Source organism: Dasypus novemcinctus, chromosome 7 (assembly GCF_030445035.2).
Source record: "Dasypus novemcinctus isolate mDasNov1 chromosome 7, mDasNov1.1.hap2, whole genome shotgun sequence".
In the NCBI taxonomy this organism is placed as follows: domain Eukaryota; kingdom Metazoa; phylum Chordata; class Mammalia; order Cingulata; family Dasypodidae; genus Dasypus; species Dasypus novemcinctus.
Genome location: NC_080679.1, coordinates 86,878,073 through 86,903,791, shown reverse-complemented (window position 1 = coordinate 86,903,791; position 25,719 = coordinate 86,878,073). Strand labels below are relative to the sequence as shown.

The 25,719-nt window shown below is 39.5% G+C and overlaps 1 protein-coding gene across 3 annotated transcripts in view; it reads right to left on the bottom strand.

Moving 5' to 3' along the window:
* The window catches only part of IFIH1 (interferon induced with helicase C domain 1), a 62,925-nt gene that overhangs the window by 5,381 nt on the left and 31,825 nt on the right, over positions 1 to 25,719 (bottom strand). For all 3 annotated transcript variants that reach the window (XM_004464401.5, XM_004464403.5, XM_004464402.5), the window contains 7 exons: positions 11,749 to 11,959; positions 10,688 to 10,905; positions 9,417 to 9,533; positions 7,356 to 7,479; positions 6,548 to 6,823; positions 5,937 to 6,196; positions 2,645 to 2,794 (listed from right to left, as the gene is read on the bottom strand). In XM_004464401.5, coding sequence (XP_004464458.1) covers positions 2,645 to 2,794; positions 5,937 to 6,196; positions 6,548 to 6,823; positions 7,356 to 7,479; positions 9,417 to 9,533; positions 10,688 to 10,905; positions 11,749 to 11,959 — 1,356 coding nt within the window. The remainder of the gene's footprint in view (positions 1 to 2,644; positions 2,795 to 5,936; positions 6,197 to 6,547; positions 6,824 to 7,355; positions 7,480 to 9,416; positions 9,534 to 10,687; positions 10,906 to 11,748; positions 11,960 to 25,719) is intronic.

Below are 25,719 nucleotides of genomic sequence, written 5' to 3'. Positions count from 1 at the left end.
ACATGGGAGGTCTGAGGTTCAAACCCCGGGCCTCCTTGACCTGTGGTGAGCTGGTCCATGTGCAGTGCTGATGTGCACAAGGAGTGCCACTGCCATGCAGGGGTGTCCCCGCGTAGGGGAGCCCCATGTGCAAGGATTGCACCCCATAAGGAGAGCCGCCCAGCATGAAAAAAGGTGCAGCCTGCCCAGGAATGGCGCCGCACACATGGAGAGCTGACACAACAAGATGATGCAACAAAAAGAAACACAGATTCCCGTGCCACTGACAACAACAGAAGTGGACAAAGAAGAACATGCAGCACATAGATACAGAGAAGAGACAACTGGGGGGAAGGGGAGAAAAATAAAATAAATAAATCTTAAAAAAAAAAGACTTCAAAGTGAGTTGGGAGATCATTTCAGAGGTTATGCTTATGCATGTTTCAGCAGGATCTGATTGCCTGCCAAAGTAGATACTACTCCAAATAGTGGGGCTCCTGAGAGCCCTGGAGACAACCAGACACTACAGCAGGGCAGACAGCTCAGGAGTTTGGCACCCTGCCAGTAGGCCCTATTTTGGAGTTTATGCTCCCTAGTGTGATAGAGTTAGACTCAGTTATGTTTTCCCTACACATGGCTCTGCTGCTTCTTTATTTGAACCTATAGTTAGTACTAGAGTTGACAGTCGTATATCCAAGAGACTTAAATCTTTGGGCTGTCCATGTGCCAGTTGGGCTCTGAATCTCAACAGACTTGCAACACCTCCTCTCCAGTTCATTGACTCACTAAGGACAACTAACAAAGAAGAGATGACTGACAATAACCATCTCAAGGAACAGAGAGATTCTGCAAGCAAGAAAGTCCCATCCATCTGCCCCATGAGATCTAAGCCCCCTCTTAATTAGGGGTAGAGTGGGCATCACCATCACAGAATCCTCAGAATGGATGATGGACTACAGTAGACTTACAGTTCTACTGTAGACCTATTGTCATCCTAGCAATCAAATAACTTTTATGATGGATGTGGAGGCAGTGACCACTGGAGGTTCTGAGGGGAGGGAGTGGAAAAAATAGGTGTAATTTGGGGGCATTCTCAAGACTTGGGAATTATCCTGAATGACATTGCAATGACAGATACAGGCCATTGAATATCTTGTACTAACTTTCAAAAATGTGCGGGAGAGAATGTAAACTACAATTTAAACTATAATCATCACTTAGTGGCAATGCTCCAAGATGCACTCGTCAGTTGTGGCTAATGTACCATTCTAATGAAGGATGTTGTTGATGTGGGAAAATGTGGGAGGGATTGGTAATGGAGCATATGGGAATCCCCTTTATTTTTTGTGGAACATTTATATAATCTAAGTTTCTTTAAAAGAAAAGAAAAAAGTAGAGAAAGAAAGAAAAGAAAGAAAAGAAAAGAAAGAAAAGAAATAAAGAAAGAAAAAAAAGAAAGAAAGTCCAGTAAATGAAAGGCTATGCCTTGCTACAAACTCTCCTCTTTAGCCTGGAATGATATTCATTGCTCAAATGTCCCAGCATTCATATGAGCACACTATTCTCAGCAAAGTCATAGTTAATACCCATTTTTTGGAATTTGGCTCTCTAAAACTCAAAATGCACTCTCTCAAAGGCTTGAGTCCCTCCCTCAAACCTTAGGAAGCACCATCAGTAACTTGGACTGCGGGCAAGTCACTGCCTGGCGTGGAAGGAAGGGGGAATGGGGTCTCTGATCTTGGAACCATGGCTGTAGAGAGTGGAGCTGGGGCTGTTACTCGCATCCTACTTCGGATTTTTAGCACGTTTTCCCATGGAAACATTCAACAAGTGATAAATGTCTATATAACTCTTAATAAAGTGATCTTCTTATATTCTGAGTAATAGAAAATTTTGTGGCTAGCTCAAGTGTCTAACTACCAAATATATTATTCTCATGAAAAAATATATTCTGAGTAATGAACCACTGACTTACAAATCAACTGTTGAAATACAATTACTTCCTAATTCAGGGACTATCTGGCGTTTTAGTTTCCCACGACTTCCCAAGGATGCAATCAGCACAGCTCCTGTACATACTCAACAACAGGTAACAATAATACTATTAAAACAGTGTAAGAGGTGTAGTGAAATTTGAAACAGAACTGGGATATCTCATTCTCACTCTCTTTTCTTTTTCATTTATAAGTCAGTCCCTCACCAACATTTTATTATGAAAAATCTCATATTTGGAAAAGCTGAAAGAATAAGGGAGAAATGCAGACACAGCAGGGTTTTCTATGAGTAGGTGTGGTACTTCATCAGACTTTTGTGAGATACCATGCTTTAAATTCCAGGTCCAGCTGAAGGCTCAAAGAAACATCCTAGAAATAAGGAGGCCTCTTTTCACCCTTGTAATTGGGGCAATGTCATGCTTCTTAGGTCTGCGGGTACAGAAATAACAACCAGGTATCTGGTCATCAAATGAATTATACAACAACAATTTTTAAAAAGCAGTAGTGCACAGTTCTTGAAGATTGGTCTTTTAATAGGAAATATATATATATATATATATTTTGTTCAAAAACGAAGGGAAGTTGTTGGTTTGCCCTGTTTTACTAAAGGAAAGCAATTAAAATATGAATATAAAAGTAAAAGCAAACATATTATATGTATCTGAATGTACCTGGACCATGGCTATTTCATTAGTGACAAGCCCATAACGGATGACAATATTGCATTCTTTGATATCCAGACCTTCTTCTGCCACTGTGGTAGCGATAAGCAGATTTATTTTTCCAGTGCGGAATTTACTAATGACTTCTTTTTGTTCGTTCTGTGGAAACATTGTAATAAATTAAATTTTGTGATACTAAACACATTAAAATCTTCTAATTATGAGAAGAAATAATAAATTGCAATTGGTCAGTGTAAATCAAAGGATTAGATCATGTACGGATTTGTTGCCATCTGTTTTTGGCATTGAACAAAGACATGATGGTGAGACAACATTTGATTTCCAATCTGGAATACCACACAATAACAAAAATATTTCCATCTTCCAGTCTGGAGGTTGGAAGACCATCATTTATGCCAAGGAAATAAACTGACGGGCAACCTGGGAGGAAAACAGGGAGGAGATGCTTTTGGTTGGGAAGAAGAGACAGTAAGTAAAGAGAAGCAAAATGGGCCTTTCTTTCCACTACTTTAATTTCAGAATCTTTAATATTCAAAGGCTAAGATTCAATGACATTTTTATGGATTGTTGAATTTTGAATCACAGAGAAAATATAAACTGTATACCACATTTGGTTACTTTAAGAGTCATTCAAGTAAGAAATGTATGGAATATTCCTAGAAGGATAAACAGGAAACTGAAAACACTGCCTGACTCCAGGGAGGAAAGCTGAAAGACAAACAACAGTGGTATACTCTTGTACCTTACTGTTTTTAAACTACTTAAGTATATTATCTATTCAAAAGATGATATAAATAAACATGAAAGGATGGGTCATGCAGAACATAACTAAAACAAATATTTTAAATGGAAAGAAAAAATATCTGATTTCTGAAAGTTAATATAAATAAATTAAAATCTGCACTCTGGCCCTTGTATTGGAGGAATAAGTAAGCATAAGCATAACCCAGTCTGCCCAGTGGAGTTTGATTTTCAGAGCCACTTTCATCAAAGCAGTTGGTCTAGCCATAATGTTAAACCTAAATAAACATGTAAGACCAAACTGTGTTCTCACAACCCCATCTATTTCTTCTCAGAGGCAGCATGAGCCCTTATCCCTTATGTGACACCAAACTGCTGGAATAACCCTGAGGTAAGGCTTCCTAGGAGTTTTCCCTAATAATTTCTCCCTTCTACCCTTGACTTCACTGATAAAAATGTACATGTACTTAGATGTTAGCAGAAGATTGTAGTGCCTTAATTTAAAGAAGTAACTCTAATAAGGAAGTTTCAGGCATAGTGTTAGACCTTTGAACTATATCAAGTAGGTGCCCAGCTCCTCTCCTAACGACCAGGTCCACCCCAGTATATGAGGTGGGGAGAAAGGAAAGTGTTCTATATTTTGGCATGTAGACTCCAAGTTTGAAATCGATAAAGAGCAAAATGTAAATTGGCATTTGCACCCCACCTCTCTTCAAAGAAGATCTGAGGCCACATAACAATAACACACTAAAGCCAATATAATAGAAATGAACAACGGAATCAAAGTTAAAGAATGTAGCTATATTACTTGTAAGGATTAACACAATTACTTCAGTTTTGCCTGTGAGCTTCCTGGAAGCTAGGGCAAAAAATGAAACACATTAAGTAAATCAGCTCTCATGAAAAAAGAGGAAGACTTCTAAGGCAACTTAGAAATGGGTGCTTGTAGAGAATATATTGAGAGTTAGAGTGGACAATTTCAAGCACTTTTTTAAAAAAAAGACACTAGAAAAGATTAATTAGCTCTGCTATAGAGCAGATTTTGTTAAAAACAAAATCATAATATTGAAAAACAATTCAGTTAATGTGAATTTTCAAGAGGCAGCAGTAATTTGATACAAGTGGGTGGTAGCTAGTGGTCTAATTTGGTTGAAATTTAAATCTCAGCAATCTTAAGGAGAATTTGGATTGAATAGTTTCTAGACTTTCACTCACACTGTTATTCATTTTTCAGCAAATATTTATGGAGTGCCTTCACATGCCATTACATATTTATGGAGTGCCTCCTCCTACTAATAGGGGTTGGTTTACAGCAGTAAATGAAACCAAGCTTTTGATCCAATGTAGTTTACTTTCCAGTGGTAGTAGATAGACCACAAACAAACACGTGATTTTTCCAGGGTAAGGGAGATAAGAAGGGGTTGGGAGTAGGGGGGTTGGATGGTGTGCTCGTTTACAAGAGGTGCTCAGGGAAAGCCTCTCTGTGGAGGTGCCAGGTGAGCAGGGTCCTGATGGAAATGAAGGAGGAAGGAAAAATACAACACACATGCATGCACATTATAAAACGTGTGTATGTGCATATATATACATTTACCTAACTTTATATGCCTTTATAAACTGAAAACATGATAAAGCTCTGTCCTTTTGAATTCATCTTACAGTTTGGAAAAAAGAAACGGGCAAATAAAAAGAAATACTGTATTTCATGAATTTTAAGGTGGACACCTCTTTTCATACTTTACCATCCCTAATAATGAGATGTGTCTTACAATCTATGGTATCTTAGTGTCTATGAAATAGATTTAGACAACCTTACTGGGACATGGGGAAAAATCCCACTGGTCTGTGTGATGATGACCCTAATAAAAAGGTAGTCTCCCATTGTCCAACAAGGCCCAGGGTTAGTATGAATTTAGCCCTCAGAAGAACATTTTACTCCAACAATCCATTATTGTTTTACATATGCTTGTAATGTCTACTAGTGCTTTTTCTCTCCCCAATTTTTTTCCCTACCGCTCATACCATTATATAAATAGTGTAAAAAAAGGAAGAAAAAAAACTTAAATGGGGGGGGGGACCCCTCTCACAATCCCAAATCTCTAACATATGAAATATTTTAATTTCCCCAAGTTCCTTTTTTAGGTCTTGTCCTATGCAAATATATTTTACACAGTTGAATTATTACCATGCATGCAATTTTGTGTGTGTGTGTGTGGGGGGGGCGATGGTTCTTATTTTTTTCACTTGATACTATATTGCAATCATTTCTCCATTTTGTAAGTTTAATTTCACTTGTTTTTGTAAGTGAAGCTGAATCTAGAAAGTTCCTATAAGTATGTAAAGAAGAATGACTCAGGACAATGCTTAACCTGTTAGATACCACAGATTAGGTTGCTTTAAACTCAAATTTTATTTCAAGGACAAGTTTTTCATACTGTAAAATTAATTTTTGGATGGTGAGAGAAATAATGGGAAGAAACTTCGAATGTTTTGGAAGAGTAATAAAAGCATTTAAAGAAGTCCTAAAGGAAGTTTATACCTGTGTCATGGGCTTGAACTCACTGCTGTGTCCAGCTCCAATCAGATGGTGAGCTTTGACTCCTACTTCTGCAAACTTTACATTTTCAGTAATCCAGTGGGTAAGGGCAAATGCACTCTGTCTTGTTTTCGTGAAAATTATTCCCCGTGCAGATTCCTCAGTCCTAGTATATTGTTCCATTATAGTGTTTCTTAATTTGATCAACTTTTCATTTTCATGTTCTGGGTTTTCAGCCATCTTTTTTAACATTTTCTTGTTTTCTTTAAGAAATGATTAGTCAAAATTAGTAAAACATGCAAATAATTACGTTAGAAGATCTAAGTAACAATGCACAGAAATCTCTCTCAACTGTAGCTAATCTCATGCTGTATCTAATAATCAGGCTGGTTTAATAAATAAATTTATTGCAGTCATCTTGACAATAAAACTGAATGACAAAATGATCAATGGCTAATTTGGTCACATCAATTAGAACTGGCACCAATCTGAGTGGGATTTATTCTTTCAAAATGATTTTTTAATAGGACCTTTGGAGAGTTTATAAGAAGCAGTAGGTTTGTGTCAAATGTAAATGCATAAGACAATACAATAAATGTTACATTGATTCTTACCAAAAAATAAGGTCATGAGAAATCTATCTGTCTCATCCAGTTTCATAGGTTTCTTTTTATTATCCTCATCTTTGCTACTATCATCACTGCCATCATCATTTTCATCACTATCATCTTCTATGACTGCAAACTTCTTTTCTTTCTCTTCATTATAGAAGGTTTCCAGGTGATCATATGCATCAATCATTCGGATAGTGTCATTAATCTGTAAAGCTTCATTGTACTTTCGCAAGTGCTCTGCACAAATACGGTCTTTGCGATTTCCTTCTCTTGCAGCTATGAAAGAATATATTATGTATAGTGAAATATTGTGAGAACAGCATCCCTTAAAATAGTGCTGTGGACTTGAATATGTTTATGATACTGACTCCAAAATCTGCTGCATCTTCTTTCTGAAATGGGCAAGTTAAGGCTCAAAATGAGCTCTAAAGGGGCAAGTTGTCCAATGGCTAGAGTTTCTGCTTGAGCTCCATGTGAGCAAAAAACACACACCTGATCCATGCTGTCTCAGAGAAATGACATGAAAAACACATTAGGCAAGTCTGCCTTTGGAGGCATAGCTGTTAATATTTATCTTAACATTTTAAATATACAAGCCAAAGACTCTACAGATGAAGACAAAATGGATGAATTAGTGATTCTTTCCTTAGATAAGGAATTAAAATATGCTTATTCTCCTACCTAGAACACAGGTATTCCATTTGGTACTACATTTGTTTTCAATCTCCTTGGAAATATATGATAAAGTCTTCTGAAATCTTGGCACTCACATGGAACAAAATAAATGTTGTGTCAAAACCCAAATTACCTTTCTTTTCCATTTGAATGGCCCATTGTTCATAGGGTTGAGTTCCAAATTCAGACATTGGACTCATTTTGCAAAAAGTTTGAATCCTTGTCATTATTTCCAGAAGTTTCTCTTTAAATGGATCCTAAAAATAAATTATATACTTATTCTTAGATGTTTATATTGTTAAATGAGTAACATTCTCTGTTAAGATAATTTCAATGTTGTAATAAATTTGATTCAGCATCTTTCTAGAGAAATAACAAGTTAATCACTGGTCACCCCTCTGTACATTTATTTTTCTCTGCTCTTCTTTCAGCTCTACTTAAGCCATACCCATATCCAACTCTATCTGTCCCCTTGCTGGGATTTCCAACTATAAAGTTTTAAACAGATTAATGAATGGCATAAACCCTGAATGTTAAAGACAATTAAAAAATATATTAAATTAATGCGACAAATTTTAGAAAGCCTACAAGTTAAGAAATATTACTCTTTGAAGAACTGGCTTAAATATTATTTTCTACCAATGTAAAAAGTTAAGATGTGGAATTTTGAAAAAAGCCATCCGTAAAAAGTACATATTATGATTGAATGATCTGTACACTAAAACTTTTGTTCTTTTCCATATTTATACTTATATTTATTTATTTATTTATTTTTATTTCTCTCCCCACCACCCCCACCAGCTGTCTACTCTCTGTGTCCATTCGCTGTGTGTTCTTCAATGTCTGCTTGTATTCTTATCAGTGGCACTGGGAAACTGCGTCTCTTTTTTGTTGCGTCATCTTGCCGCGTCAGCTCTCCGTTTGTGTGGCACCACTCCTGGGCAGGCTGCACTTTTTTTGCATGGGGCGGCTCTCCTTATGGGGTGCACTCCTGCATGCGGGGGACACCCCTGCATGGCAGGGCACTCCTTGTGTGCATCAGCACTGCGAATGGGACAGCTCCACATGGGTCAGGAAGCCCTGGGTTTGAACCCTGGACCTCCCATGTGGTAGGTGGATGCTCTATCATTTGAGCCAAATCCACTTCCCTATATTTATATTTTAATAAAAGTTTACTAAAATATTTGGTAAGTTAAAGGGTGAAATGGCAAATTCTTTTTTAAATGTATCCTGAGGAATGTTGTGATTAGTTTGCCCAAGATTAGGAATAGAAACAAGCATTTAAAGTTATCAAATAAAACTGCATAAGCAATAATAAAGAAAAATGAAGGTGAATAAAATGTTATCAGATATACTAGTGCAACTGGAATAGACTGCTTTTTTTTTTCAGAATTTAATCTATGGAAGACTGTCACCAACATTGGTTTAGTGCCTATAATATATCTGCACAGAATTACTACACATATTTCATATCCTTTAATCCTAACATCTTTTGGAGGTAGATTTTCAATGATCAAAGTGAAATATATATATAAATACATATATATAAAAAATATATAATATATATACAGCTAAAGTTTATCATGCTTTTAAAATTATTCAAGAGGAAAGTATTGACATAATGTCCAAACTGATTCCCAGTTGGCTTTTATACTCAGTGAAAATACACAGAGCAAAAGCAATATTAAAGTAAATATTTCAGTTCTTTACTATGTCAGTGTTTTCCTTAGAAAGTAAATATGCAAATATGCAAATTAGTTAGATTCCCATTATCATTGCCAACTGTAATCTGGTAGGAACAAAATGTCTCTGAGTTTGCTAGTGTGGAATATCAGAAAAGCAACTCTGGAATCCACTAAGAAAGTTAAAAAGGTTAAAATGAACTGTGGTGATCCTTCCAGCTTAGCTATACCACTCCCAACCCAACACCCACACTCCCCAGCTGTGGCTAATATGCAGCCAATTACTGAGCTGCTCTATACTTTGTATAAACTAGAAAATGAGAGTAAGAATGGAGGAGAAAATACACAGCTGTGCCTTTTTGCCTAATATTAATAAAAAGGAATAAAACAGCAACATTTTTGCCAAAATTTTAAAGTAATATTATTTGGATGTTGGTATAAAATGAACTTTGTCATCTTTCAATTTTATAGTATATCACCAATCAAATAAATATAAAAGTTCAAGCACATACTTGTCTGGTGATATCTGCAATTGCAAACTTCTTGCACGGCTCCTTTATTTGGTCTTTAAGTTGATCAATATTTTCTTTCACTGTATTAATGGTAAATGCATCGAGATTGGCACATATCTGGAAAAAAATACTCAAATGATTACTTTTCTCTTTCAATTGATTCAATGTAGAATTCTTTTTTTCATGTAACAAATATGTAGCATTATTCATAAATCTAGCATTTTAGAAATTTTTACTGCAAATCTGATTAACAAATAACATTTGTCATTATTAGGAGCTTCTAAATCAACTTTTTGGCAATACTTGAAAGGAAATGAATTTTTCATTCTGTGAATTACATTTTCCAAGTGGAAAATTTGACATGGAAAGATTATAGGGACTTGGGAACAGCAGAAAATTGTTATGAGATATCCACATTATAGCAGGCATATTTATTCATCATGGTATCTATGGATCAAATCACCACCCTCTTCCACACAGAGCAGTACAAAGTTGAGAGCTGTGGATGCCCATATAGATGACTCTAAAGTGGAATTAGTCCTTAATCTTGGTAATATGTTTTATCTTGCAGCCAGTAAATGAGCTTCTGAAAGTCATGTCCATATCATTTTTACTGAGTTCAACTTAAAGTAAGGGACTTAAAATATGAATGCAATTGCTTTGGTGTCAGCATATTTCTCAATAACTCAGCATTCATTTAACATTTGAAATCAACAGCAGCACTTTATTTCATGTTACCATTTTGAAGCACCTGATAAAGAATACATCTATAATTAAAGAGCCTCATATCTCCCTTTCTCATGTAATTTGGCTTAAGGAGAATCTGAGGATCACATAGAACAGGAAAGACACAGTAGCAAGCATGTAATTTTGAAATCCATGTAGTAAGACTTTATCATTTAGGGAAACTAGAAACTTTCCTACTTTATGAATATTTTTGTGTCAAAGAGATCATTAAGTTTAGCTATATAAGAGTAGATGTTGAAAAGAAGGCATTTAATTTGTTCTAATTTCCCATTCATTATATCCACTCTCCATAATTTTTATATTGTTCTGTGTTATTTATTAAGGCATACTGCTATTGTATTGAAGATTCTGTATATTTACTTTAGTTAGAGCAGATAGATTTCACTTAATTGATGATCATGGAATGTCTGCTTTCTGTACACACCATGACACTTGATGTAACCTTAATTTTTTAAAAATCCAAGAAGCAGTGGTATTGGTTTTAATGTTAGTTTTACTGGTTACACATAGAGTTAGTGACTTACTTTTAAAATGTGTTCTTCAGCTTTGGCTTGCTTATTGGCCCCTCCAACACCAGGTGAAGCAGTTAATCCAAGTATCTGAGGTAGGGGAATTAATGGTTTGTTTTCTTTCTTGAGTCTATTGTTTTTCAACTTCTGTTCCAGATAACGCCTCATGATGTTGTTATAAACTGCTTCTTTGTTGGTGTGATGGCATTCATCAATGATGATGAGGGAAAAGTCTTAAAAGAAAATCCAAATGGTTCATTTGTCCACATGAGCAAACTACAATGAAAGGAGTACATTTGACCAAACAAAGTAAGCTGCCTTTGGGAAGTTTTTCATAGGACAGACACCGGTGCAGCTTCTTTCCCTTTTCAGGAGGGAAATGTAACTGTACTAGGCAACTGCACATACAGAAGTTCATGCATATTACTCATGAAAATAAGCCTGTTAAATATGATCTCCATTTAGTGGATGAGTTTGGAAAGTTTATAGAGCTAACAACAACAACAAAGTGTTGTGGGTGGAATTCAAACCCTGGCTTGTTTCCAGAAACTCTCAAGATTATCCTTTTGTTCTGTAATAACATTTCATTCTAAGTTGGTGAGTTTTGTTTTTATTTCTTCAAAGGAAAACCACACTATTTAAAGAGAAATAATTTTGCCTTATTTTAACATTGCATTAAATTTATTATACATTTTTGTATTTCTTTCCCTTCCTCCTTCCTATCTTCTCTTCCCATCTCACACAAAATAGAGAGGCTTATCCTTTTATTCTATGGAGAAAAAGGCAGATCTAAACAGGATCAACAAGTTTATAAAAAAAACTTGTCAGTACTTGGGAGCATAAAGTAAATGGGAAGTCCAGTGAGGGCTTGATTTATTAATAATATTAATGATATTCTTATGCAGAATAAAGTGATATAATTAAAAACTTAACATCAAATTGCTTCTTTGTTTGTTTCTCCCGGAAGTAGAAGAAGGGTTTTAAAGAGCAATGAAAGGCCATCTAAATCAAGGTTTTATTTGATCAACATTCTTTAAATTATTTAATTAATATTGCTTCTATTACTATCAACCAACCTGACAACTGGACACCATCGTCTTCTCCTTTTTCTGAGTTTAAAAGGGAGTTTTCAAGGATTTGAGCTGTACTGATGATAACATCATGGGATTTGACAACTTCTGGAAAAGATATTTTCAGTTGGGTATCACCACTTAATCCAGTAACACAATACCATTTCTTCAAAAATGGTTCAAACTCTTTGCGGAAAAGCTGTTCCACTAAATGTACCTTAAAGAAATGTCCAGATTTGTTTTTTTTAAAAAAGGTAAATAAAGAAAAAAGAATAGTCAAAGCATAATGAGCATTGATCAGAGGCTTACTATATGCCAGTGTTAACCGAGAAAGATGTTTACATTATTAGTTAGGCATAACAACCTCGTTTCATTTATTCATCTGTCAAAAAACATTTATTGAATGCCTATTAGGTACTAGACTTGTGTCTGGGACATAAAGATGTTTAGGATATAGCTGACAATCTTGAGGAACTTAGTCTAGATGGGCACACAGACCGAAACAAAATGAAACAAAAACAGTTAATTGCAATAGAGTGCAATTCCCCATAAAAACACATACTAGGTGACAGCAAGAAAGATGCAATTGGTTGCTCAAAAGAAAGGATTATGAGGAATTATCTATTATACTACAGATCAGTGAAGAGATCAGTGGAAACTAGGGTTGGATAAGAAATTTTGAATTTGCAGAGCTTAGCCAGTCTATTAAGGAACACCAGGCAGAGTATTTAAAGTCTGATGTAATAGTTCACAGCAGTATGTAGTAGAGGTGATTTATTCCTGTCTTTTGTTTTTGGTTTGGGCCAGAGAGAACATGCCTAAAGGAATGGAGGGAGCAGGGAACCAGCAGTGAGGAGTTGAGGCGTTGACTAACAGTGGATGTGATGGGAAGCAATAAACTGCTGGAATAGCTTTGGTAACTGAACAAGAACAAAACAGCAAATAGGCCTGGCACGGGAGCGGAAACTGTTGAGCCTTTTCTGCCAACTCTGTGTGTTGTGGTGTTTGTGGAAGGTGGCTAAACCGATACCTCAAGGCTACCTATTTTCAGTCGTTCGGAACACCTCTTGGATTAGAACAAACAGAGGAGAGGGGGCAAGATGGCGGCTGAGTGAACATCCCTGTTAGAGTCTTCTGCAGGGAATCGGCTGGGCGGCGTTGGAGACTCTTTGGGACCGGATTGTTTCGGGATTTTTGCTGGTCCGGAGGTGTCTGGACATCGATTTGGAGGGAAGGTAACAGAGAGGATTCGTCTGTGAAATATACACGGAGATCCCAGCTACCTGCAGAGGATTCCCTTCTTGGGTAGGCGGAGACGAGGCATCTAGCCCCGCTCGGTGGGGCTGAGCCAGGCCGGGCCGGGCCGCGGTAGCGTTTGGAGCCGGGCGGGGCCGGTGCAGGCCCCGGCTGCGGGCCGCGGTAGCGTTTGGAGCGGGGCGGGGCCGGTGCAGGCCCCGGCTGCGGCCGCGGTAGCGCTTGGAGCCGGGCGGGGCCGGTGCAGGCCCCGGCTGCGGGCCGCGGTAGCGCTTGGAGCCGGGCGGGGCCGGTGCAGGCCCCGGCTGCGGGCCGCGGTAGCGCTTGGAGCCGGGCGGGGCCGGTGCAGGCCCCGGCTGCGGGCCGCGGTAGCGCTTGGAGCCGGGCGGGGCCGGTGCAGGCCCCGGCTGAGGGCCGCGGTAGCGCTTGGAGCCGGGCGGGGCCGGTGCAGGCCCCGGCTGCGGGCCGAGGTAGCGCTTGGAGCCGGGCGGGGCCGGTGCAGGCCCCGGCTGCGGGCCGCGGTAGCGCTTGGAGCCGGGCGGGGCCGGTGCAGGCCCCGGCTGCGGGCCGCGGTAGCGCTTGGAGCCGGGCGGGGCCGGTGCAGGCCCCCGCTGCGGGCCGCGGTAGCGCTTGGAGCCGGGCGGGGCCGGTGCAGGCCCCGGCTGCGGGCCGCGGTAGCGCTTGGAGCCGGGCGGGGCCGGTGCAGGCCCCGGCTGCGGGTCGCGGTAGCGCTTGGAGCCGGGCGGGGCCGGTGCAGGCCCCCGCTGCGGGCCGCGGTAGCGCTTGGAGCCGGGCGGGGCCGGTGCAGGCCCCCGCTGCGGGCCGCGGTAGCGCTTGGAGCCGGGCGGGGCCGGTGCAGGCCCCGGCTGCGGGCCGAGGTAGCGCTTGGAGCCGGGCGGGGCCGGTGCAGGCCCCGGCTGCGGGCCGCGGTAGCGCTTGGAGCCGGGCGGGGCCGGTTCAGGCCCCGGCTGCGGGCCGCGGTAGCGTTTGGAGCCGGGCGGGCCCGGGTCAGGCCGCGGCGGGTACGGAGCCGGGCAGGGCCGGTCCAGGCCGCGGTGGCGGGAGGTGGATGCCGGAGCCGGCTGGGCCGCTGTAGGGAGCGGAGCTGGGCGGAGCCAGGCCAGGCCAAGGCGGCGTGAGGAGCCGGGCAGAGCCGGTCCAAGCCTCCGCGGCGGGCGGAGCCGGGCCTGAGGAGGGGTTTCTGTTTTTTTTTTTTTTTTTTTTTTTTTTGTTTGTTTGTTTGTTTGTTTTTTTTTTAATTTTACTTAATTTTTTTTTTTTTTTTTTTAGCATCTGCAGTACTGGGGAGTTCGTGGGCCCTGGGCGGCCTATTGGGGGTTTGTGGGAAGGGAGGTGCTTGCAGACCCATTTGGGCAGACAGACGGGGGGGTTTTAGGGCAAAGCGGGGGGAAGTTGTTGTTTTAGATAGTGTTGCAATTGTGACACGTGTGTACCTGTATCTCTCTTCTCCCTATCCGTTCCCCACCGTTTGCCCATCCTCTTTTTTTTTCTTCCTTTCTTCTTGCCTTTCTTTTTTCTCTATTATAATTAGTTTGTTTTTTTTTTTTTTTGTTTTTGTTTTTTTTTCGGTTTTCTCTTTCCCTCTTGTCCCTCATCTTCCACTTATTTTTACTTTAATTCAAGTATACAATAGGTGCTACAGGGAACACCTCACATTTGCTGGGTTTTCCCATCCTCCACTGCCTCATTTCTGTGTGAACTGATTTAGGCTACCTACACTATCCCCCTTCCCCTGCATCTTGATATCCACTATCATCTACTGTCTCTCCTATATTCCACCCCCCACCTCCCGTTCTTTGATCCACAAAGTGTCTAACTCTTAATTTCTAATACCTTTGTTCTGTTTTCTGTCTATTATCCACTCTTGAAACTATTACCTTTCTTTTCTTTTTCCCTCTCTCATGAAAACAATAGCTGTGTAGTTCATACCATATTCCTCCCAAATTCAGTCATCAACTTCATAAAAGGTACTCTACCTACAGCTATAACTCTATACAATCTACATGAATCTAACCTCCATCCTTCCAGATCTCATATTCCTGCTTTATTAACATACATCACCAATACAACTTTACACTTTTCCCTTGCTTACACAATTGCCTTTCCCCAACACTAATACTTTCCTCTAAAGTGAACTTAACCAACAACAAGTAACTAGAATAAGAAGAAAAAAGTGACAAAGAGAAGATATAACACCTGTGCAAAAATAACAACTAATTAACCTCCAAGAGCAGACAAAGAAGCTAAGGAACTGATTAAATTCGTCAAAATAAAGAGATGACCAGAAAGCAACAAAAATCTACGAACCAAACCAATAATCAGGAAAACATGGCTGAATCCAATCAACAAACCAATAATCACGAAGGGGAGCAAAACTTGGCACAAGCAATGAAAGATCTCAGAACATTTATCACTGACAAATTTGATGCAGTAATGAAAGAGGTTAACAACATGAAGACATCACTTGGAGGGGAAATTGCAGACATACGCAAAAACATAACAGATATGATGGGAATGAACACCACAGTTCAAGAAATCAAAAATACACTTGCAGCAAATATCAGCAGACTAGAAGAGACAGAGCAGAGAATTAGTGATGTGGAAGACAGTACATCAGAAATCAAACAGATAGTAGAAGGGGTCAATAAGAAGATAGAAAAAATCCAATTAGGATTTAGGGACCTGAATGACAATGCAAAACGCTCAAACATACGTATTATAGGCATTCCAGAAGGTGAAGAGAAGGGAAAGGGGTCAGAAAGAGAGTTGCAGGAAATAATGACTGAAAACTTCCCAAATCTACTGAAAGAGACAGATGTACATATCCAAGAAGCACAGCGCACTCCACAAGTCATAAACCCCAACAGGCCCACCCCAAGACATATACTTGTCAAATTATCCAATGCTCAAGACAAAGAGAAGATCCTAAAAGCAGCAAGAGAAAAGAAAACCATCACATACAAGGGAAGCTCAATTAGATTAAGTGCTGATTTCTCTTCTGAAACCATGGAGGCAAGAAGACAGTGGTATGATATAGTCAAGGTACTAAAGGAAAAAAATTTCCAACCAAGAATACTCTACCCAGCTAAACTAGCATTCAAACATGATGGAGAGTTCAAAATATTCGCAGACAAACAGAAACTGAAAGAGTATACCAACAAGAAACCTCCCCTTCAAGAAATTCTAAAGGGAGTTCTGCAGGAAGAAAGGAAAAAACAGGAAAGGCAAAGTTGGAGGAGAGTATAAGACCAACAACAACAACAAAAAAGACAAAAAAAAAATATACAAACAAAATATGACAAACACAAATCCAATCAAAATATGGCTAACACAAATAATTCCTTGATAGTAATAACACTGAATGTCAATGGATTAAACTCACCTATCAAAAGATTCAGACTGGGACACTGGATAAGGAAATATGACCCATCCATATGCTGTCTACAAGAGACACATCTTAGACCCAGAGACGCATGGAGATTGAAAGTGAAAGGCTGGAAAACAATCATACAAGCTAACAATAACCAAAAAAAGGCAGGAGTAGCTATATTAATATCAGACAAAATAGACTTTAAATGTGAAACAATTGTGAGAGACAAAGAAGGATACTACATTTTAGTCAAAGGGAAAATCTGTCAAGAAGATCGAACAATCATAAATATCTATGCCCCTAACAAGGGTGCCTCTAAATACGTCAGGCAAACGCTGGAAAAACTAAGTGAAAGAATAGATACATCTACAATTATAGTGGGGGATTTTAATACACCACTATCAATTCTGGACAGAACATCTCAAAAGAGAATCACCAAAGACACAAAACATCTCAATAGTATATTAGAGGAGCTCGATCTAATAGACATATATAGATCGCTACACCCAAACACAGCAGGATATACATTTTTCTCAAGTGCACATGGATCATTCTCCAAGATAGATCATATGCTAGGCCACAAAGAAAGGCTGAACGAATTCAGAAAGATTGAAATCATACAAAACATTATCTCTGACCACAGTGGAGTCAAGCTGGAGATTTGCAAGGGAAAGAAGCCCAGATTTCACACCACGATTTGGAAATTAAACAACACACTCTTAGAAAAACAGTGGGTCAAAGAGGAAATCTCAAAAGAAATCAATGACTACCTTGAAACAAATGATAATGATAACACAACATACCAAAATTTATGGGATGCAGCAAAAGCAGTACTGAGAGGGAAGTTTATAGCCATAAATTCATATATCAAAAAAGAAGAAAGAGCAAAAATTGAAGAACTAATTGCACATTTGAAGGAATTAGAAAAACAACAACAAAGTAACCCAACAGGAAGAAGAAGGAAGGAAATAACAAAGATAAGAGCAGAACTAAATGAAATAGAAAATAAGAAAGCACTTGAACAGATAAACAAGACCAAGAGCTGGTTTTTTGAGAAGATTAACAAAATTGACAAACCTTTAGCAACACTAACAAAGAAAAAAAGAGAGAAGATGCAAATACACAAAATAAGAAATGAGAAAGGCGATATCACCACTGACCCCACAGAAATAAAGACTATCATAAGAGGATATTTTGAAAAACTATATTCCAACAAAAATGACAATCTAGAGGAAATGGACAAATTCCTAGAAACACATAAACAGCCCATATTGACAAAAGAAGAAATTGATGATCTTAACAAACCAATCACAAGCAGAGAGATAGAATCAGTTATTAAAAATCTCCCAACTAAGAAGAGCCCAGGGCCAGATGGCTTCACAGGTGAATTCTATAAAACATTCCGGAAAGAACTGACACCAATCCTGCTGAAACTATTCCAAACCATCGAAACAGAAAGAACATTACCCAACTCCTTCTATGATGCCAACATTACCCTAGTACCAAAGCCAAACAAAGACATCACAAGAAAGGAAAATTACAGACCAATTTCTCTAATGAACCTAGACGCAAAAATACTTAACAAAATACTTGCTAATCGTATTCAACAACACATTAAACGAATTATACACCACGACCAAGTGGGATTCATCCCAGGTATGCAAGGATGGTTCAACATAAGAAAATCAATCAACGTAATACACCATATAAACAGATTGAAGGAAAAAAATCACATGATTATATCTATTGATGCAGAAAAAGCATTCGACAAAATACAGCACCCTTTCTTGATAAAAACACTCCAAATGATTGGAATACAAGGAAATTTTTTGAACATGATAAAGAGTATATATGAAAAACCTAAAGCCAATATTGTTTACAATGGAGAAATCCTAGACTCCTTCCCTCTAAACTCAGGAACAAGACAAGGATGCCCACTGTCGCCGCTCCTATTTAACATTGTCTTAGAAGTACTTGCTCGAGCACTGAGGCAAGAACCAGAAATAAAAGGCATTCAAATTGGAAAGGAAGAAGTCAAAATTTCATTATTTGCAGATGACATGATCCTATACATAGAAAACCCTGAGAGATCTACAACGAAGATTCTAGAACTCATAAATGAGTTTAGTAAAGTCGCAGGTTATAAGATCAATGCGCAAAAATCAGTAGCATTTCTGTACACCAATAATGAGCAAGATCAGGAGGAAATCAAGAAACAAATACCATTCACAATAGTAAATAAAAAAATCAAATACTTAGGAATAAATTTAACTAAAGAGGTAAAGAACTTATACACTGAGAACTATACAAGATTGTTCAAGGAAATCAAAGAAGACCTAAATAAATGGAAGACTATTCCTTGTTCATGGATAGGAAGACTGAACATTATTAAGATGTCTATCCTACCAAAATTGATCTACACATTCAATGCAATCCCAATAAAAATCAATGCAGCCTTCTTTAAGGAATTAGAAAAACTAACTATGAAATTTATTTGGAAAGGAAAGAGACCCCGAATAGCCAAAGACATACTGAAAAAGAAAAACGAAATTGGAGGAATCACACTACCTGACTTCAAAACATACTATAAAGCTACGGTGGTGAAAACAGCATGGTATTGGCATAAGGAGAGACATATAGACCAATGGAATCGAATTGAAAGCTCTGATATAGAACCTCACATATACAACCACATAATATTCGATAAAGCCACCAAACCCTCTCAACTGGGAGAGAGTGGCCTATTCAACAAATGGTGTCTGGAGAACTGGATAGCCATATGTAGAAGAATGAAAGAGGATTACCATCTCACACCTTATACAAAGATCAACTCAAGATGGATCAAAGACCTAAATATAAAAGCCAAGACCATAAAAACCTTAGAAAGCAGTGTAGGGAAACATCTACAGGACCTTGTAATAGGTAATGGATTTATGAATATCTCACCAAAAGCACGAGCAGCAAAAGAACTAATAGATAAATGGGACTTCCTCAAAATTAAAGCCTTCTGCACCTCAAAGGAGTTTGTCAAGAAAGTAAAAAGGGAGCCCACACAGTGGGAGAAAATATTTGGCAATCATATATCTGATAAGAAACTTATAACTTGCATATATAAAGATCTCCTACATCTTGAAAATAAAAAGATAAACAATCCATTTAAAAAATGGGAAAAAGACTTAAACAGACACTTCTCCGAAGAAGAAATACAAATGGCAAGAAAGCACATGAAAAAATGTTCCAAATCTCTAGCTATCAGGGAAATGCAAATCAAAACCACAATGAGATACCATCTTACACCCATAAGATTGGCAGCTATGAAAAAAACAGAAGAATACAAGTGCTGGAGAGGATGTGAAGGAAGGGGAACACTCATCCACTGCTGGTGGGAATGCAGAAGGATCCAACCATTCTGGAGAACAGTATGGCAGTTTCTCAAAAAACTAGCCATAGATTTGCCATATGACCCAGCAATACCACTGCTGGGAATATACCCAGCAGAACTGAAAACAAGAACACAAACCAATATATGTACACCAATGTTCATAGCAGCATTGTTCACTATTGCCAAAAGTTGGAATCAACCCAAATGCCCATCAACAGACGAGTGGATCAATAAAATGTGGTATATACACACAATGGAATACTACTCGGCTGTAAGAACAAACACACTACAAACACATGTGATAACATGGATGAATCTTGAGAACCTTATGTTGAGTGAAGCAACCCAGACATTGAAGGACAAATACTACATGACCTCAATGATATGAAATAAACAAGCTGCCCTAGATAGCAAGAGACTGAACGATAGGCTTGCAGGAAATCGGAGGGTGGAGGAAGGATATGAGCCGATGTCTGCAGGGGTGGAATTTAAGACGAGATGGTGGTAAGTATGAACACAAAGAAGAGATAAAAGGGGGGCAAGGGGTTGCCTTTGCTTGGGGCTTTGCGGGTTTGAGGGTGACTGGGGAGGGACGGGTGGGTAACGTTGCCCAAAAGTGGGGGGAGGGAGGGGTAGCATACGAACCAGGAGAGGGTCAGGTGTTGGTGGAGAGTAAAATGCCGAGAAAATCATATCAAAATATAATAAAGAGGGTTACCTGTTTAGAATGCTCGGAGGGGAGGGTCTGATGCAGGACGGGCTCCTGGGGAATGTCTAAATGCTCATTCTGCCAGAGTGGGTGACACCATGGGGTAGAAACCCAAGTAGTGAGAGTGGGGGTGGACCCACATCCTGGGGAGGACTAATGCCATCCAATAGAGGGAACTGTATCCCTCGAGAGAAAGGGTGGCTCCCAGGGCATTGGGGCAGTTGAGCAAGTTAGGCCCTGAACACTATTCCATCTATCTCTGGAAGTGGCTCCTCAGGAAACGGAGGTTGGCTATCACTGAGGGCACTAAGGTGGAAGGGAAAATGGACGTTAAATGTGTGGAACCAAAGTAAATGGGGGGTAAGAGAGGAGTTTCTTGAGAGTACACAAGGATGGATATAAAACATGTAATATTACACCATAACATATAGGAGATGACAGACTGATAATGTAAACCATAATGTAAAACATAGGATAACTAAAAATGTAAAGAACTGTGTATCCTAAAGTATGCACCATAATGTAAATACAGATGTCACCTTGTTAGAAAGCTAATGTCTCAGACTCTGTACATCACTTTAAGTAAATATGATATGAATAGGGCGTAAGAGTATCACTGTGGAAGGGAAAAGGTTTTCTGGTGGATGTGTGGGAGTGCTGTATATTATATATATACATTGCTGTGGTCTAGGACTCCTGTGAAGAAAAGCTGAATAATTAGGGGGGGGGGGGGGGGGAAAAATAGGATGTGGAATTTTTTCAAGTCAACATTCTTTATCTAAGTTCTTTATCTAACTTTATCCAAGTTCTTTATCTATCCTTTAAACTCATCGCTATATGCCATTCCCTAGTAAGGGACCATGACATTATATTGGGCTTCAAATTTCGGGGAGTTCTGGATCACAGAGTGTTTCAACAATGGCAATGGAGGGATACTGGTATGGGATACCAATGACAGATGATATATGACTGACAGGGAGCTGTACAGAACATATGTCCAGGGTGCATGGTAATGTTTGGATATACTCATAGTGGCAACAATTAAAAACCACAGTAGGGGGGGTACTGGGTTCCCGGCCAGTGGTGCTCTGTCGTGGTCCCTAGGGGAGCAGCGACAGTCTCCCAGGTACAGTGGTGGGGACCGGGAGGGAGTGAGGGTTCAACAGTGAGCCCCTGATACTAATGACTATGCTTGTGAGCTGATAAACCCAAAATAATAACAAGGCCTAGAGCAACTTTGTGCCTGGGAATTTCCTTCTGTCAGCCTTCATGTTACTCAAATGTGGCCAGTCTCGAAGCCAAACTCAGCATGTAAATGCAATGCCTTCCCCCCAGTGTGGGACATGACACCCGGGGATGAGCCTCCCTGGCAACGAGGGACCACTATCAACTACCAACTGATGATGCAACTGGAAAATGACCTTATACGGAAGGTTCAATGCGGATCAGCAGAATATCCATGTCTACATAAAATACCATGACTTTAAAATGCTGTTTGACCTAAAGTAAGGGGGAAATGGAAAGGAGAAATGAGTTTATATGGCTACGAGTTTCTAAAAAAGAGTCTGGAGGCTGGCAGAAGGTTTGCCCTCATGCACAACTGAGCAGAGTCAGAGAGACAGATAAAGCAGATACAACCCCCAGATATTGGTTCCTTTGAGGGCTAAAGAGACCCATGGGAGTTATGGTCATGGCCGATGGGGTTAACTACCAGGGCAGATGGCCCCTCTTTGGAAATGGTGTTTATGTGTGATGAATCTGGACTCAGATGGGATCTCCCTTCATAAGACTTTCATGCTAATGTGCTGGAGGTGCAGTTAATGTTGGGGTTTAAGATATATTTAGGGGATTTGAATCTCTGGACTGACAATGTGATAGCCAGATCCTGAGCCTCAACAGACTCCAGCACCTACAATCTGATTTATTGGACTTACCACACTCAGCTAAGATGGAGGTGAAGGACAACCACCACACCATGGAGCCTAGAGTGATTACAACTGAAAATGGGAGGATTGCATCCAGCATCCAGGTGGAATCTGAGCCTCCTCTTGACATAAAGGTGCAATGGACACAACCAATCCAGTGTCCACATAGAAGAGGTGGCATTGGATTGGGAAAAGTGGACATAATGGACAAAGGGTATGGGGAAAGGCAGGAAGAGATGAGAGGTGGAGGCGTCTTCGGGACATGGAGCTGCCCTGGATGGTGCTTCAGAGGTAATCACCGGACATTGTAAATCCTCACAGGGCCTACATGATGGAATAGAGGAGAGTATGGGCCATGATGTGAACCAATGTATATGAGGTGCAGAGGTGCCCAAAGATGTACTTACCAAATCCAATGGATGTGTCATGATGATGGGAACGAGTGTTGTTGGGGGTGGGGGGAGAGGGGGGGGTGGGGGGGTGGGGTTGAATGGGACCTCACATATATATTTTTAATGTAATATTATTACAAAGTCAATAAAAAATAAAAAAATTAAAAAAAAAAAAAAAAAAAAAAAAAAAAAAAAAGAACAAACAAACAACCAGGTGGATGGTGTTCTCGGAGAACTTCTGCAAAGAGGGATTTGGCAGGAAGAGTTTCAACAAAGAGCATTTCAAAGAATGCTCATTCTATTCCTGATAATGCCAATGTTATCAGTCGTTACCTTTACACAGGTCTTTTTACCTGAGCTGAGCATCGCTAAAGTGAAAAATAAGGCTGGCTGGTCTTCCTGGCTGAGGAGAAGACTGTATGAAGAACAGTTTTGCGCTATTTAGTAGAAATGCAGAAGGTTTCTAAGAGCAAATAGGGGTTAGGGGTTGCTGGGTAAAGGGGAATCCACGAATTCCAATGAAACAAAATAGATTTTAAAAGAGTAAACAAAGTTGGTGAGTGAAAACAAAAACAAAAGAACACCACCACAGGATGGAAAGAGTAAGAAGGCAAAATTTTCCTACAGTGTTTTTCAAAGTGAAGTCTGTGATCTACCTGCACAAAACCATTTGAAAGACTTGGAAAATGCAGACTCCTGGCCGCCATCCAAGAACTACAGAATCTAGGAACAATCTCAGGTCAGAACCCTGAAACCTGCGCTTTTATAAAGCCTCCCATGTGATACTCAAGCCCTTAGAAATGTGAGAACCACTTGTTTTCTCTCTTCCACTAAACCTTTCCTGCTTCACTCTTCTAGAGTATTCTTTCCATTCCACTTAAATAAGACAGAAAGAATAATCAGAGAAGGAAGTCAGAAAATGATTCTGAGGAAAAGAATGGAAATTAATCTAATGAAAGAAGTAGTCATGATTCAGAGAAAGAAAATCAGCTCTGAAAACAGTTACTCTAGCCACTAACTTGTTGTGTGACCATCAAGTTACTCAATCTCTGCTCATCTCATTAGCAAAATGAGTATAATGTTAATCTACATGATAGAGCTGTTGCAAAAATTAAATGAAATAAAGGCTGGCGTATTGCCAGTGTTCAGAAAACTCCTCTCGGATATTTCGCCTGTCCTTTCGTCCTGGCAGAAGAGCATGGTGAAGAGAAGACCGGTTGGTGTCAGAATATTAAAGATTCAGGTCTAACTGTGGCAGCTTCATTGGCTGGATGACTCTGACAGGCCAGTTAAAAGTCTCTAAGCCTCATTTTTCTGATGGGTAAAATAGGGATATAATATTTACGACATGGAATTTCTGTATGGATTGAGTGGATAACATGTTAGACAGCTTTGGAAAATGCAATGAAATATAAATTATTATGTTATTAACACACATCCCTCATACTCCTACTAGACTGTGGATTTCTTGAGGACAGGATTTGCATTTAATTTGTCTTTAAATACTCTCATGCTGAATGATTTCATTAAGAATCTCTGTACCATGGAGTGACACAGCAACATGCGGTTCTGCTCATAACTGGTGGGTCAAGGCCTTCCAAAGAAGCAGAATCCTCTGATCTACAGAATAAAGGAAGTTTTCACAGGAGGTAGCAGGTGTTGGAAATCCTGATACTCTGGTAGTGTTGACTTCCTACTGCAGGACACAAAGAAAGCCATATGTAAATCTGACATGGCTAATTGGGGGGTGTATGGTCCTCTTGGAGCCTTCTCCTGAGATATGACAGAGAGCTTGCCAAGACTAATCAAACCCAACTGCTTCCCACTGCTGCCGAATCTTATGAGGCTGCATTACAGCATCTGAAGGAACCTGGGATTTCTCTCTCATGGTGTTGAAGCACTAGATAGGAAATAGAAGGTCTGGGAACACAGGTGGTGTTTTCATATCTCCCTGCATTTGAAGGCTATTACTTTGGAAAGGAAGGTGGAAGGGATATGAAAGTAAATGGTGTTAGGAACAGAATTTTCTCTTTTCTATATCAAGGGCTACATTAGCTTGCTACTGGGCCAACACAGAATGCAACTTATGTTGACTTACTTTAAGAATTTAAAACTGAAATTGCTTTGAACTGCAAAGAAATGGGATAGTAAATAAATGAGAATTATGAAATAAATTGAAGAACAAGTAGAAGGATTTCTAGTACTTCTGAAGAAAAGATAACAGGGAAGCAAATCAGGAATTAGACTTATGTCCTCAAATGCCCACATGATAGTGTAGTGATGGTGAATAATGAGGATAAATTAACATTTAAACATTGCTAAAAATGTGAATTCACTGGATCATCTAGATCTGATGGGGTAGAAGATTCTTGACTGGAATATGGCACTGAGAGGAGAAGGAGTTATTTTTTAAAAGGTGCATTCAACGCAAATAACATCATTAAGATTTGTAATGATCAATTAAAATAATGAAGAAATAAATATAAGTATTTGCATTTAGGCTCAAATATTAACTGCACAAATATAGATAAAGAAAGTTCTATCTTAAATTTTCAAATGAAAAGGAACTGAGACTTTTCAGTTTATGGTAAGTTCCAAAATGTCCATGTAATGATAGCCCCGCTGCCAAAGGCAAATCCAGACATGAGCTGAGTGGTACATCTCATCTCTCCCACACTCTGCACTGGTAAGATCTTGACTACGCATTTTGTCCAGTTATGGACAACATATTTTATGAGTTTTCTGGATAAATGTCTGGAAGAATACAAGCACTCAGGATGATGAAAGGCCTGGAAAACATGTTATATGAAGTTCAGTTAAGGGAGCTCTTCACATTTATCCTAAGTGTAAAAAAAGAAAAATCACTTTGGAGCTACATGATAATGCCTTCTCTATGTGAAGTGTTGTCATAAGGCAGGAGAATT